General features: G+C 44.9%; 1 protein-coding gene across 2 annotated transcripts in view; it reads left to right on the plus strand.

The window, feature by feature from the left end:
• Positions 1 to 15,146, plus strand: part of LOC124138588 (1-phosphatidylinositol 4,5-bisphosphate phosphodiesterase gamma-1-like) — a 74,137-nt gene that overhangs the window by 51,649 nt on the left and 7,342 nt on the right. Inside the window, exons 25-33 of one of the 2 annotated variants that reach the window (XM_048397816.1) lie at positions 143 to 294; positions 2,941 to 3,037; positions 3,717 to 3,807; positions 4,458 to 4,628; positions 5,250 to 5,352; positions 5,905 to 6,016; positions 6,696 to 6,857; positions 7,718 to 7,806; positions 8,695 to 8,840. In XM_048397816.1, the coding sequence (XP_048253773.1) occupies positions 143 to 294; positions 2,941 to 3,037; positions 3,717 to 3,807; positions 4,458 to 4,628; positions 5,250 to 5,352; positions 5,905 to 6,016; positions 6,696 to 6,857; positions 7,718 to 7,806; positions 8,695 to 8,840 (1,123 nt within the window). The remainder of the gene's footprint in view (positions 1 to 142; positions 295 to 2,940; positions 3,038 to 3,716; positions 3,808 to 4,457; positions 4,629 to 5,249; positions 5,353 to 5,904; positions 6,017 to 6,695; positions 6,858 to 7,717; positions 7,807 to 8,694; positions 8,841 to 15,146) is intronic. The other variant, XM_048397817.1, reaches the window with a different exon arrangement.

Raw genomic sequence — 15,146 nt, forward strand, 5'->3', positions numbered from 1 at the left:
GCTTATATTTCCTTGAAAGAACGTGGGATGATGTCTCTACACAACATTCCACTACTGTCACTTCCAAAGCAATGAATCAATAATTCAATTTTTGGATACAAAACGTATTTCTTTTATGCTAAACAATATGGGTGTTTTTCAGAAATATCTCGGCAGGTTGAAGACAAAAAGAATGTTCTCAATATATTCAGCAACAAGACAGCCAAGCCTTTCATCATCGGCTTCGATCACCATCGAGAAATGGCGGACTGGGGTGACGCTATAAGAAGCAATGTTGCGGCACTAGAAAACAGAGTACGTTCATTATTATTATCACCATTTTATATTATGTTGATGGTTTTATTAGACAATGAATTTGATGCTGTACTACAAAGTTACACCCCTGGCGAGATGTATGACCTCTCAAAATACAGGGTGGGGTGGAGGTGATGGGAGGGTGGGGAGAAGGTGATGAGTAGGTGGGGTGGAGGTGATTGATGGATGGGGTTGATGTGATGATGGATGGGGTGGAGGTGATGTGGGGTGATGGGTGGATGGGGTTGAGGTGATGGAAGTTGGGGCGGAGGAGATAGGGGTGGAGAGGAGGAGATAGGAGGGTTGGGAAGGAGGTGATGGGTGGATGGGGAGGACGTAATGATGGCTGGGTGGGTAGAGGTGATGGGAGGATGGAGATGAGGTGATGGGTTGTTGGTGGGAAGGTGATGGGTGGATGGTGAGGAGGTGACGGGTGGGTGGTGAGGAGGTGATTATTGGTGGGTGGGGAGGTGGTGATGGGTGGATGGTGATGAGGTGATGGGTGGGAGGGGAGGAGATGATGGGTGGGTGGGGAAGAGGTGATGGGTGGGTGGGGAGGAGGTGATGGGTGGTTGGTGATGTGGTGATGTCTGGGCGGGGAGGAGATGATGGCTGGGTGGGGAGGAGATGATGGCTGGGTGGTGATGAGGTGATGGGTGGGTGGTGATGAGGTGATGGGTGGGTGGGGAGGGGATGATGGCTGGGTGCTGATGAGGTGATGGGTGGGTGGGGAGGTGGTGATGGCTGGGTGGGGAGGAGATGATGGGTGGATGGTGAGGAGGTGATGGGTGAGTGTTGGTTGAGGAGGTGATGGGATGGTCGGAGGAGGTGATGATTAGTGGGTGGGGAAGAGGTGATGGGTGGGTGGTGAGGAGATGATGGGTTGGTGGTGAGGAGGTGATGGGTGGGAGGGGAGGAGGTGATTGCTGGGTGGTGATGAGGTGGTGATGAGGTGATGGCTGGGTGGGGAGGAGATGATGGGTGGGTGGGGAGGAGGTGATGGCTGGGTGGGGAGGAGGTGATGGGAGGGTGGGGAGGAGGTGGTGGCTGGGTGGGGAGGAGATGATGGCTGGGTGGGGAGGAGGTGATGGCTGGGTGGGGAGGAGGTGATGGCTGTGTGGGGAGGAGATGATGGCTTGGTGGGGAGGAGATGATGGCTGGGTGGGGAGGAGGTGATGGGTGGGAGGGGAGGAGGTGATTGCTGGGTGGTGATGAGGTGGTGATGAGGTGATGGCTGGGTGGGGAGGAGATGATGGCTGGGTGGGGAGGAGGTGATGGCTGGGTGGGGAGGAGGTGATGGGAGGGTGGGGAGGAGGTGGTGGCTGGGTGGGGAGGAGATGATGGCTGGGTGGGGAGGAGGTGAAGGGTGGTTGAGGAGGAGGTGATGGCTGTGTGGGGAGGAGATGATGGCTTGGTGGGGAGGAGATGATGGCTGGGTGGGGAGGAGATGATGGCTGGGTGGGGAGGAGATGATGACTGGGTGGTGATGAGGTGATGGGTGGGTGGGGAGGAGGTGAAGGGTGGGTGGGGAGGAGATGATGGCTGTGTGGTGATGAGGTGATGGGTGGTTGGTGATGTGGTGATGTCTGGGCGGGGAGGAGATGATGGCTGGGTGGGGAGGAGATGATGGCTGGGTGGTGATGAGGTGATGGGTGGGTGGGGAGGAGGTGAATGGAGGGTGGGGAGGAGATGATGGGTGGGTGGGGAGGAGGTGATGGCTGGGTGGGGAGGAGGTGATGGGAGGGTGGGGAGGAGGTGGTGGCTGGGTGGGGAGGAGATGATGCCTGGGTGGGGAGGAGGTGAAGGGTGGTTGAGGAGGAGGTGATGGCTGTGTGGGGAGGAGATGATGGCTGGGTGGGGAGGAGATGATGGCTGGGTGGGGAGGAGATGATGGCTGGGTGGGGAGGAGATGATGACTGGGTGGTGATGAGGTGATGGGTGGGTGGGGAGGAGGTGAAGGGTGGGTGGGGAGGAGATGATGACTGGGTGGGGAGGAGATGATGACTGGGTGGTGATGAGGTGATTGGTTGGTGGGGAGGAGGTGAAGGGTGGGTGGGGAGGAGATGATGGCTGTGTGGTGATGAGGTGATGGGTGGTTGGTGATGTGGTGATGTCTGGGCGGGGAGGAGATGATGGCTGGGTGGGGAGGAGATGATGGCTGGGTGGTGATGAGGTGATGGGTGGGTGGGGAGGTGAAGGGTGGATGGGGAGGAGGTGAATGGAGGGTGGGGAGGAGGTGATGGGAAAGTTGGAGGAGGTGATTGGGAGATGCTGATGCTGAGGGTGATCATGAGTGACAGTAAATGTATCAATTTATTTTGAATATTAATTATCATGCTACATATTTGGATACAGCTTACAATAATGTATTTTTACTAAATAATTCGAACTGATTTGCGGTGCACGCCTCCAAGATTTCATACAGGGGTAACATGACGGGGGGTCCGTGAGTGTGTCTGTCTGCCGTAGGACCTGGCTTAAGTTGGGATCACGTGGTCGGGCTCTGTGACATGGATCGTTGCTCCTGCTTTTAACCTCTAGTTTTTCCGGCCCAGTGCAATTACAGGCTGCGAGTTAATGCTGGAATATTGCTACATGTGGCGTATCTATTCACTCTCTCGCTCACTATGCATCTTTTTTCTTTAGGATCGTAAGCGGTCTGTACAGGAGGGTATAGACAATAGAGCTGCAGAATTGTCGGACCTCGTCGTCTACTGTCGAGCTGTGGCCTTCGACACAAAGAGTAGGTTGCTCTTAATGTTGCATAATTAAGAGGTACTCAGCCCTTTTCCATTAAACAGATGAATAAAGTCGAACCGTCGATTATAACAAACACCATCCAAACCATTTGGGACGCTTTTTCATATTTTCTACTTCAAATCTACATGTGTATTCCAGTTCTAGCTATGACGTTCACACTGAAATACTATTCGTAAATTTGCTAGACGCCCGGCAGGTACAAGTACGAAAATAACAGAAGTTACTTCATTTCAATATCTGTACGTGCACTCGGGAACCTATAGTGATTCTACGATAGTCCCCCAAAACCTGTGCTGATTGGAAAAGGCGAAAAGGTATCTTACGTGCCTGGGGTTTCCTCCTCAAACACGGTGTCCTTAAGTCTGACTTCATTTAAACCCGTGGGGGATTCTGGGTATGTTCCAGCATTCCGAGGTGCATATGTATGTTTGCCGTCAGAGGCGACTTAATGAATCGGCTGGTCAGGCTCGGTAATTGCATATAATCGTATCCAATTTCCGTGGATCGATGCTCATGATGTCAATCACTGGATTACCTGGTCCAGATTATTTACAGACCGTCATATGGTTGGAATATTGTTGAGTGCGACGTTGAACAACACATATACGTGTATTCTGGGTGTTATTTCTATATAATTGAATGAGTTCTTTCTATTTTTCTAGACATTCCTGGCAGGCATTCGGAAATGTCATCTCTGTCCGAATCAAAGATTGCACAGTTTCTAACCACAGACAAAATGACAACGATAACAAAGTATCCTTCCAACAGCCCTTACGGGAATTAATGGATTACCTGTCCCGAGTGAACGAACAGACCCGTGTAGAACCGGGGTAGAATAGGTCTTCAGCAACCCATGCTTGCCGTAAAAGGCGACTATGTTTGTCGTAAGAGGCGACTAACGGGATTGGGTGGTCAGGCTCGCTAACATGCTTGATGCATGTCATCGTATCCAAATTGCGTGGATCGATGCTCATGATGGCAATCACTAGATTGTCTGGTCCAATTTCGATTAATTACAGACCGCCGTCATATAGCTGGACTTTTGCTGCTGAGTGCATCGTAAACAACAAACAAACAAACATATACTTGGTAGTTCCCAGTTTCCAGGAGCTAATTAAAAAAAATACTCATTGATATATTAAGAGAGAAAAAACAACAACAGAGAAACTTCACTGAAGGCAACCTATTGTTCAGATGACGAAATGTAATCAATCTGTACGTCATGAACAATGCCTAACGTCATACCGGATGTTTGAAGCGCTGTGACGTCATTAGTTGACCAATCAGCGCTGAGCATAGCTAAAATGCACATGTGCAAATATCGGATAGTTATCACACACGATCATTTTATCGTCATGTATAATATAACAGTCTGTGTCCATATATTTCCTTAACGGTACAAGTTACAACTGTTATCAGCTCAGTAGAATCTACCCGAAAGCCTTACGAATCGCGTCGGATAATTACGATCCTGTCCCGATGTGGACAAGTGGTTGCCAGATGGTTGCCCTGAACTACCAGACCCCTGACAAACCCATGCAGCTCAACCAGGGCTGGTTCCGACAAAATGGAAAGTAAGGTCATCTTTGGTTTACTCGCGAAACTGAAGACATTCATGCTACCCGAGACATTGTGAATTCTAAAACATAATGCAATTTCTCGGACAATTCTTTAATTCAATTTCTTCGCCTGTTTTAAAAATAATAATTTGTTGCAGAAAAGATTGTGAAAAAAGATAATTTTCGTGAATGTTCTGAACAATTAGGAGATAAACATACTGTGTTTTCAATGTAGAGCTAGGTTACCTGTAGATTTAACCCCGCTAAATTGAATTTGGAACCGAACACGCCGCTTTCTCATTGGTTTTGTAGAAACGACAGGCATGGGTGACCTTGTCCGTCTTAGGTGCTACAATTCGATGTGCAGAGTTGCTTCCCTTAGACGTGTCAGAAACCTATGATCGTGGGTACGATTTTCGGTTCGCGCTGATTATGTTTTTAAGCTTCACAGAGCCAACCCCTTCTTGTGGGTTTTACCAAAGTGGTAAACGTCTAAGACCTACATGGATTCTGGTTTTCCACCCATACCAAGCGGACATCCGTGATAAAAATTGAAATAGTGTTCAAAGCAGCGTTTGACCAATTTCACTCACCCACTTAAACACTCACTGACCGACTTCAACTCTTACACTGCAGGTGTGGATACGTGTTGAAGCCCCCGTGTATGAGGGAGGCTTACTTCAACCCCTTTGATTTGAGGACCCTGTCCACAGTCCCGAAACTCAGCTTGACTATAACAGTAAGTGGGGTCTACCAACATAATTAAATCAAGGTGAAGCGCAACTTTCGATTCGACATATCAGTTGGTGCATCATCATCATTATTATTATTATTATTATTATTATTATTATTATTATTATTTACAGATTAATTTTTTTTTTTTTAAATGCAGCAAAGAGGGTGTGGGTGATCCTATTAACCTCTCATAACAGGTGCATTTGCTCAAACAAAATGGCTGCGCCCAGTCAAGACGATCTGATCTGATCGATAATGAAGATCTATATTGTAATAAAGCTGGGCTTACTTCGCGAAGTGCATCAAATCACTGGAGCACCTTGATTAAAAACATGAAAAGATTTGGAAAATATCTGTCGACGCCTAGTAGGCAAGTCCTGAACGTTGAAATCCATGTTGTTTACGAACCGGATGTTCAGTTCGTTTCTTGATTTTTTAGACCAGCCAAAATATAACTCCATAATTCCAGCCTATTTCGACAAGGATGGAAACTGGATTTAAGATCTCTGGACCGTGGCATAAAGCAACACTCGCATATGTCTAAATGTATTTCCAGATACACTGCGGCAGACTGTTAACGGTCGGAGCTTGTCTGAGACCCTTCATTGGGATGGAAGTGATGGGAATCCCTATAGACAACAAGAGAATCAGGACCGGTCTACGAGAAGGTAGGGCAAACGTCCAGTGCCTTTTTATTGTGTAAGTAAGGAGTGGTCGGATAGCCTAGTGGTTAAAGCGTTCGCTCGTCACACCGAAGACCCGGGTTCGATTCCCGACATGGGTACAATGTTTGAAGCCCATTTCTGGTGTCCCCCGCCGTGATATTGCTGGAATATTGCTAAAAGCGGCGTAAAACCATACTCACTCACTCACTATTGTGTAAGTAAAATAATAATGAAAACCCGAACATGGATATATTGTGGATAGACTATGATCATTATTAGGAAGAGGGGACTTAAGTCCATGGTAAGCGGAACCTGCAACCGATAGGGGACACAACTCTATGCCTTTTACTACAGGGCCGCAAGTATCCATTTAGGTTTGCTGATGAAATCGGTAGAGTGTATACATAACATCTTTGTCCATTTTGAGACTTGAAGAAATCAAAATCAGGTAAAAACGTGTTTATCATGTTTATGTGTTTACATATGACATATATTGTGCGTAGGTAACGTGATAAAATTGGAACCTACAGTCAGCGATCCCTAGCACGCAAAGGGACATAACTCTCAGCTGTAAAGCGTGAATCATGAATATATAACATCATATGATCTCTTGTTTAACCCGCATCCATCATTAATACAGTTATGTTTACTTTATTATTTCTGTTTTATTATTTCATTTAAGTAAACAACGGCCTGACGCCAGTATGGGAGGATGAAACTCACGTCCTTGACATTGTGTGCCCACCAATGGCCTTGCTGAGGTTTGAGTTGTGTTCAGACAACGAGGTGATTGACCAGAAGGTTCTTGCACAAGCTACGATCCCAGTGTTAGCTCTCAGGGCAGGTAAGAAACGGTTCCTCTCAGAGACACACACCGTGAAGATCCGGTTAAGAATTGGTCCTCAGCAGCCCATGCTTGTCGGAAGAAGCAACGAATGGGATCGGGTGGTCAGGCTCGGAGACAGGTTGATGCATATCCATCCCAATTGCGTGGATCTATGCTCATGCTGTCAATAATTGGAGCGTCGGGTCCAGACTCGATTATTTACAGACCGCCGTCATGTAGCTGGAATATTGCTGAGAGCGGCAAATGTAAGTGTCCTACTGGTATCATTTTCGTCCTTTTATCTAAAATATCTTCGCCAGTATAGTATGGCAAGGGGACCTTTTTATGAACATCTTCACAACTAGATGACGTAAACACACCCAGCATTACAATTCCCCCTTGCATTACAATTAGCTTTGCTCGGTTACTTTCGCTTAAATTATTTCTAGTACCTTAATGCAAGATACGATAAATGGTCAGGCTTGATAACTTGGTCAATTTAGTGTCACTGTACCCCATGTACGTGGATCGTTTTTCAAAATATCAATCACTGGTTTGGCGACTAACGGAATCGGGTGGTCAGGCTCGCTGACTTGGTTTGATACATGTCATCGTATCGCAATTGCGTGGATCGATGCTCATGATGTCAATCACTGGAGTGTCTGGTCCTCACTCGATTATTTACAGATCGCCGTCATATAGTTGGAATATTGCTGAGTGCGGCGTTAAACAACAAACAAACAATCACTGGTTTGTTTGGTCAGGACAAGATTAGTGACACGCTGCCGTTATGTAGCTAGGATATTGCCAAGTAGAACGTTAAACACAGCGCAAAACAAACAAACAAACAAAACACTCACTCACTGTCTTACCTCCAGGTTTTCGCAGTGTGCCTTTACAGAACGCCTCCAGTGAGAACCTACCGTTGTCCTCCCTTCTCATACATCTTGCCATCAACGACACAGAGGTAACTTGTGCACAGTTTTCACCATTGTTTGATATTAGAGGGAGTTACATTTGGTAGTATATTTTTTAACTTGCCAAGCAATAGTGAGTATGGTTTTTCGCCGCTTTTAGCAATATTCCAGCAATATCACGGCGGGGGACACCAGAAATGGGTTTCACACATTGTACCAATGTCGGGAATCGAACCCGGGTCTTCGGCGTGACGAGCGAACGCTTAAACCACTAGGCTACCCGACCGCCCCTGCCCAGCAATAATGCAGCTACATTGTATCTGACGATACATATAAATAGCAAATATTTATCTGTTGATTTGATCATTATGTAGGTATAGTATTACATTAGTCTCAAATGAACCATCAATCAATGAATTCATGTTAAGTTCTGTAAAAAACAACAACAAGCAGACAAATGACAATATAGTGGAAGAACGTTGTATATTCAAGACCGTGAAGTATTAATGATGGGCGTCATAAAAGCCACAACGTACTTTACCTTCTTTACCACAGATTATATATTTAGCCTTATTTTCGTCACGGTAGAATAGACATACATGTTATCATTGTTTTCAGTTTTGAGTAATGTAATGTGATAGTCACGGGAATGAGTGAAACTAGTAACTCTGTTTCAATATGTATTCATGTATAACCTATGGGATTCAATAGACATACATGTTGTCATTGTTTTCAGTTTTGCTATATTTAATGTGATAGTTACAGGAAATAGTGAAACTAGTAACTTCGTTTCAATATTTATTCCTGTACTATCTTTGAGATTGAATAGACATACATGTTAATGTTTGGAGTCATGCTAGAATAGAAGAATGGTAACATAACAGGAAAATGTAGCCCATGTCCCCAAATCCGTTAATAACATACAACATTATTGGAAGAACGAAAGTCTGTCACGCATTGCTGAAGAAGTGAGGAACATGTACCAGACACTGGCTAGTTTGAACCGTGACCCACAGAAGGTGCGGAAACTGATGGACACGGAGAAGAAGATTCTTGAGTCTCTCGAGGAGAAGAAGAAGAATAGGTATTATAGGGAAGAAGAATCTAGCGTCCACACCACCAGCATGTGCTTGATGTTACACCTGCTTTCCTATACCACTCATATATTTGTGTGACCAAACCATGATGGCATATCCAATGCCCGCAACCTGTTGACCGCTGCGCTTGTTTTAGCCATTTTAGAATTGGCCGTTTCAGATGAAAATATAAATGCATTTGAAACGTATTCAATAATCGTGACTTGTACTCACAGTTTGGTGCAATAGGCAGCTTTATATTCACAAACTCTGATGTCCTTCCCAACATTAATGCTACAGTAAAGTACGGTTATAACGAACTCAAAGGGACTACTTTTTTAGTTCGTTATAACCGTAGTTCGTTATAAGCATATATACAGCATAACTACAGCAAATAAAGACCAAAAAAAGTAAGTTCGTTATATCCGTCAGTTCGTTATAAGCGTGTTCGTTATAACCGTAGTTTACTGTACCATATTGGTTCCTTGGTTAAAATTGTTTTATTGGTTGCCCTGTACAGCATGTAAACAAGTGGTACAAGTTCTATTTCGAAATTGTATTAATTGGCTCTTACGAAAGACCTCAAGGTCAGTGAAGATGTACACTGTACACAAAAGGATGCCTGGTTTGAATTGATATGCACTTACTCACCATGGTCACTATGAATATACAATAAGTGCAATGGCTGATTTTATTGTTGAATGTTCTAGATGTAACAAGGCTCAGCATTATGCCACTTTGTTTGAAAAGTGATATCCACATACATGCATGCAACACCTTGCTGCACGTACCGTCACCGTGGTTTAGTAGTAGAGCGTCTGCACGGAGAGCGGATTGTCGTGGGTTCGATCCCTCGACTCGTCATACCAAAAGATGTTAAACGATGGTACTTGGTGTTACCCTGTCTTGCGCTCGGCATGAAAGGGCTAAAACAAGCACTGGTCAGCTCGGAGTCAGTATACTGTGTCTGAGTGGGGTATTCATGTCAAACTGCGACATGGTATCTCAGTGGGCTAGCACTATAACATCGGCATCAATCCGGACTAGAACAAGCAGCCACACACATACACGTGCATGGAACGTCACTATATAAGTGCAACAATCTTGGACTCGACCTCACCTCACCTCACTAGCTACACAGTTACCATCTTCGATTATCCAATATATTGTATATCCATTCTTGATGATATATTCACAGACCCAGACCGCCTCCGTAGTCTAGTGGTAGAGCGTCCGCCCGGAGAGCGGAAGTTCCGGGGTTCGATCCCCGGCCGCGTCATACCAAAAGACGTTAAAACTGTGGCATGGTATCTCAGTGGGCTAGCACTATAAATCGGCATCAGTCCGGACTAGTACAAGCAGCCACGCACACACACACGTGCATGCACGTCGCTATATAAGTGCAATAATCTTGGACGCGCCGTTAAACCCCATTTCACCTCACCTATTCACAGACCCATGTTCTACCATAGCTTCCTTTCGAGCCTAGATCGAATGACGCGACGCTAAAAATAGCCACCCAATGAAACTTTATCGTGCATGATAGTGCATTAAAAAATATTATTGGAAAGCATGACATAGTTGGAAGGTTTGTATGTGACAAAGTAAACACAATTTATGGATAACAACTTTTTTAATATTGTAAAGGCGACTTTTCTGTATAGACCCTTATACCGTTGTCAAGCAAGACTGAATGAGGGACATTGTACAGAATATATATATATAGTGGGTGGAGGATTAACAGTAACAACAATTGCATACATGAGTGGGATACCATGAGTAAGTAATGAAAACAGAAAGAGAATACTGTCACAACATGATGGACAGAGAACAGATGGATGGAAGCCGATGTGACATGAAGCCAATTGAACAGGATAAGTGATTATTGCTTAATGTGTTCATTGTAGGCGGATAGGATGAAATAGCCTAGATCTCTGTTGATTCATGGCTTGTGGCGGCGAATGTGGTCTGTTTCAGTTAGTTTTCGTGAAGTGAAATCATGGAGGGTGTTGGAGAGGATTTGGACGTTGTCCCAGTTGATGTTGCGATTAGGACGATGTGGTCCGAGATGGCTGATTTACTGTCTGATTGGATGGTTGAGGTTTTGTGCTCTTTGATTCTGGTGTTGATGGGGCGGGATGTTTCACCTACGTAAGATTGTCCACAGTTGCAGTCAATTTTGTAAACTACACCTTCAGGCTCTTGGGGTTTGGTTGTGCACCTGCCGTTGGCTCTTAGCGGGGTATTGAGGGAGTTGGAGCTTGTGTAGTGGGTGTCAATATGGGCTTGCTGTTTGAGGAGGCGGCTGGTGATGTGGGAGGCTTTTCCTATGTAAGAGAGGGCGATGCGGAAGGGCGCTGATTCGGGTTTAAGGGTCGCAGATCTGGGTGTGGGATGGAGTACGGAAGAGATGACTTAATCCTCCACCTACTGTATATATTCTGTACAATGTCCCTCATTCAGTCTTGCCTGACAACGGTATAAGGATCTATACCGAAACGTGGTTTTTTTACAGTGTTAAAGAAGATGTTATCCATAAATTGTGTCTACTTTGTCAACCGTCAGTTTCTAAGTAATGCCTATTAAACAATTCGGTTTGTATCTGATCAAGTGTGCATATTTAAAAGCATTTTTGACATAACTCATATTCAAATTTACTGGTTGGGTGCATGGGTGGTTTTGCCACTGTGTAGTGGTGTGTTCACTAACTGTGACATGATCCCCTGGTCGAAGGTTCGAATCCCACATTACCTCCCATTATGACCCTTGCTTTACCAGCAGCATACATGAACCCATGTACTTGTGACATTTGGGGCATTCGTCCACAATTAAGTAGCAAGTTATGGGAAGGGTTTTGTCACTTTTAATTAACTGTAATTCTGTTCAAAACGGTTTACACTGAAGTTCCAAACTCATCAACTTATTTAATTTATTTAAAATACGTTCAATCACGCTTAACAGGGCACAGCAGTAAGATATTTTATTAAAGTGTCTTTAGTGCTTGTAAATATATGTTGTGTTTTTGTGTGTTTTGTGATTGTTTTATTGGTTCGTTTCCATGTCAGTTTTTGGTAAGGGTTGGAGGGTGAGGGGATGTCTGGCGGAAAGACTTCTGATTGTCCACAACGAGCTCAATACCCGTTACCTGGAAATGTCACTGTCATGCCATTATATGTCCTAAATAATGGCAACGTTTACCTGACTGATTAGATTCAGTACAGTATGCTCATTAGATGTCACTTCGTTACTTTAGTCCTTTATATGATATAAAAACTTCTATATTTTATTATCATTCTTCCATGTTAGATGCCATTACATGTACAGGTGTAACAGTAACGTCTAGGTGGCAGGTGTATTGAACATGATCCAGGTGACAGGTGTGATGACATTGAGAGATGTCATCTCGGATGACATGTTTAATGACGACAGAGACAGGTGTGATTACATTGAGAGATGTCATCTCGGGCGACATGTTTAATGACGACAGAGACAGGTGTGATAACATCGTGAGGTGTCATCTCGGGTGACATGTTTAATGACGACAGAGACAGATGTGATTACATTGAGAGATGTCATCTCGGAAGACATGTTCAATGATGATAGTGACATCCAGGTGGCAGGTGTGATAACATTGTGAGATGTCATCTCGGGTGGCATGTTTAATGACGACAGTGACATCCAGGTGACAGGTGTGATTACATTGTGAGATGTCATCTCGGGTGGCATGTTTAATGACGACAGTGACATCCAGGTGACAGGTGTGATTACATCGTGAGGTGTCATCTCGGAAGACATGTTCAATGACACAGTGACATTCAGGTGACAGGTGTGATTACATCGTGAGGTGTCATCTCGGAAGACATGTTCAATGACACAGTGACATTCAGGTGACAGGTGTGATTACATTGTGAGGTGTCATCTCGTGTGGCATCATTAATGACGACAGTGACATCCAGGTGACAGGTGTGATAACATTGAGAGATGTCATCTCAGGAGACATGTTCAATGACACAGTGACATCCAGGTGACAGGTGTGATAACATCCTGAGGTGTCATCTCGGGTGACATGTTTAATGACGACAGTGACATCCAGGTGACAGGTGTGATAACATTGAGAGGTGTCATCTCGGGTGACATGTTCAATGACACAGTGACATCCAGGTGACAGGTGTGATAACATCCTGAGGTGTCATCTCGGGTGACATGTTTAATGACGACAGTGACATCCAGGTGACAGGTGTGATAACATTGAGAGATGTCATCTCGGAAGACATTTTCAATGACACAGTGACATCCAGGTGACAGGTGTGATAACATCCTGAGGTGTCATCTCGGGTGACATGTTTAATGACGACAGTGACATCCAGGTGACAGGTGTGATAACATTGAGAGATGTCATCTCGGAAGACATGTTCAATGACACAGTGACATCCAGGTGACAGGTGTGATAACATCCTGAGGTGTCATCTCGGGTTACATGTTTAATGACGACAGTGACATCCAGGTGACAGGTGTGATAACATTGAGAGATGTCATCTCGGAAGACATTTTCAATGACACAGTGACATCCAGGTGACAGGTGTGATAACATCCTGAGGTGTCATCTCGGGTGACATGTTTAATGACGACAGTGACATCCAGGTGACAGGTGTGATTACATTAAAAGTTGTCATCTCAGGTGACATGTTTAATGACGACAGAGGCAGGTGTGATTACATTGAGAGATGTCATCTCGGAAGACATGTTCAATGACACAGTGACATCCAGGTGACAGGTGTGATTACATTGAGAGGTGTCATCTCGGAAGACATGTTCAATGATGATAGTGACATCCAGGTGACAGGTGTGATTACATCGTAAGGTATCATTTCTGGTGGCATGTTTAATGACGACAGTGACATCCAGGTGACAGGTGTGATTACATCGTGAGGTGTCATCTCGGAAGACATGTTCAATGACACAGTGACATCCAGGTGACAGGTGTGATTACATTGAGAGGTGTCATCTCGGAAGACATGTTCAATGATGATAGTGACATCCAGGTGACAGGTGTGATTACATCGTAAGGTATCATTTCTGGTGGCATGTTTAATGACGACAGTGACATCCAGGTGACAGGTGTGATTACATCGTGAGGTGTCATCTCGGAAGACATGTTCAATGACACAGTGACATCCAGGTGACAGGTGTGATAACATCCTGAGGTGTCATCTCGGGTGACATGTTTAATGACGACAGTGACATCCAGGTGACAGGTGTGATAACATTGAGAGATGTCATCTCGGAAGACATTTTCAATGACACAGTGACATCCAGGTGACAGGTGTGATAACATCCTGAGGTGTCATCTCGGGTGACATGTTTAATGACGACAGTGACATCCAGGTGACAGGTGTGATAACATTGAGAGATGTCATCTCGGAAGACATGTTCAATGACACAGTGACATCCAGGTGACAGGTGTGATAACATCCTGAGGTGTCATCTCGGGTTACATGTTTAATGACGACAGTGACATCCAGGTGACAGGTGTGATAACATTGAGAGATGTCATCTCGGAAGACATTTTCAATGACACAGTGACATCCAGGTGACAGGTGTGATAACATCCTGAGGTGTCATCTCGGGTGACATGTTTAATGACGACAGTGACATCCAGGTGACAGGTGTGATTACATTAAAAGTTGTCATCTCAGGTGACATGTTTAATGACGACAGAGGCAGGTGTGATTACATTGAGAGATGTCATCTCGGAAGACATGTTCAATGACACAGTGACATCCAGGTGACAGGTGTGATTACATTGAGAGGTGTCATCTCGGAAGACATGTTCAATGATGATAGTGACATCCAGGTGACAGGTGTGATTACATCGTAAGGTATCATTTCTGGTGGCATGTTTAATGACGACAGTGACATCCAGGTGACAGGTGTGATTACATCGTGAGGTGTCATCTCGGAAGACATGTTCAATGACACAGTGACATCCAGGTGACAGGTGTGATAACATTTAGAGATGTCACCTCGGATGACATGTTTAATGACACAGTGACATCCAGGTGACAGGTGTGATAACATCCTGAGGTGTCATCTCGGATGACATGTTTAATGACACAGTGACATCCAGGTGACAGGTGTGATTACATCGTGAGGTGTCATCTCGGAAGACATGTTCAATGACACAGTGACATCCAGGTGACAGGTGTGATAACATCCTGAGGTGTCATCTCGGGTTACATGTTTAATGACGACAGTGACATCCAGGTGACAGGTGTGATAACATCCTGAGGTGTCATCTCAGGTGACATGTTTAA

This window comes from Haliotis rufescens, unplaced genomic scaffold (assembly GCF_023055435.1).
Source record: "Haliotis rufescens isolate VD_foot unplaced genomic scaffold, xgHalRufe1.0.p SCAF_17, whole genome shotgun sequence".
Taxonomy (NCBI): Eukaryota; Metazoa; Mollusca; class Gastropoda; order Lepetellida; family Haliotidae; genus Haliotis; species Haliotis rufescens.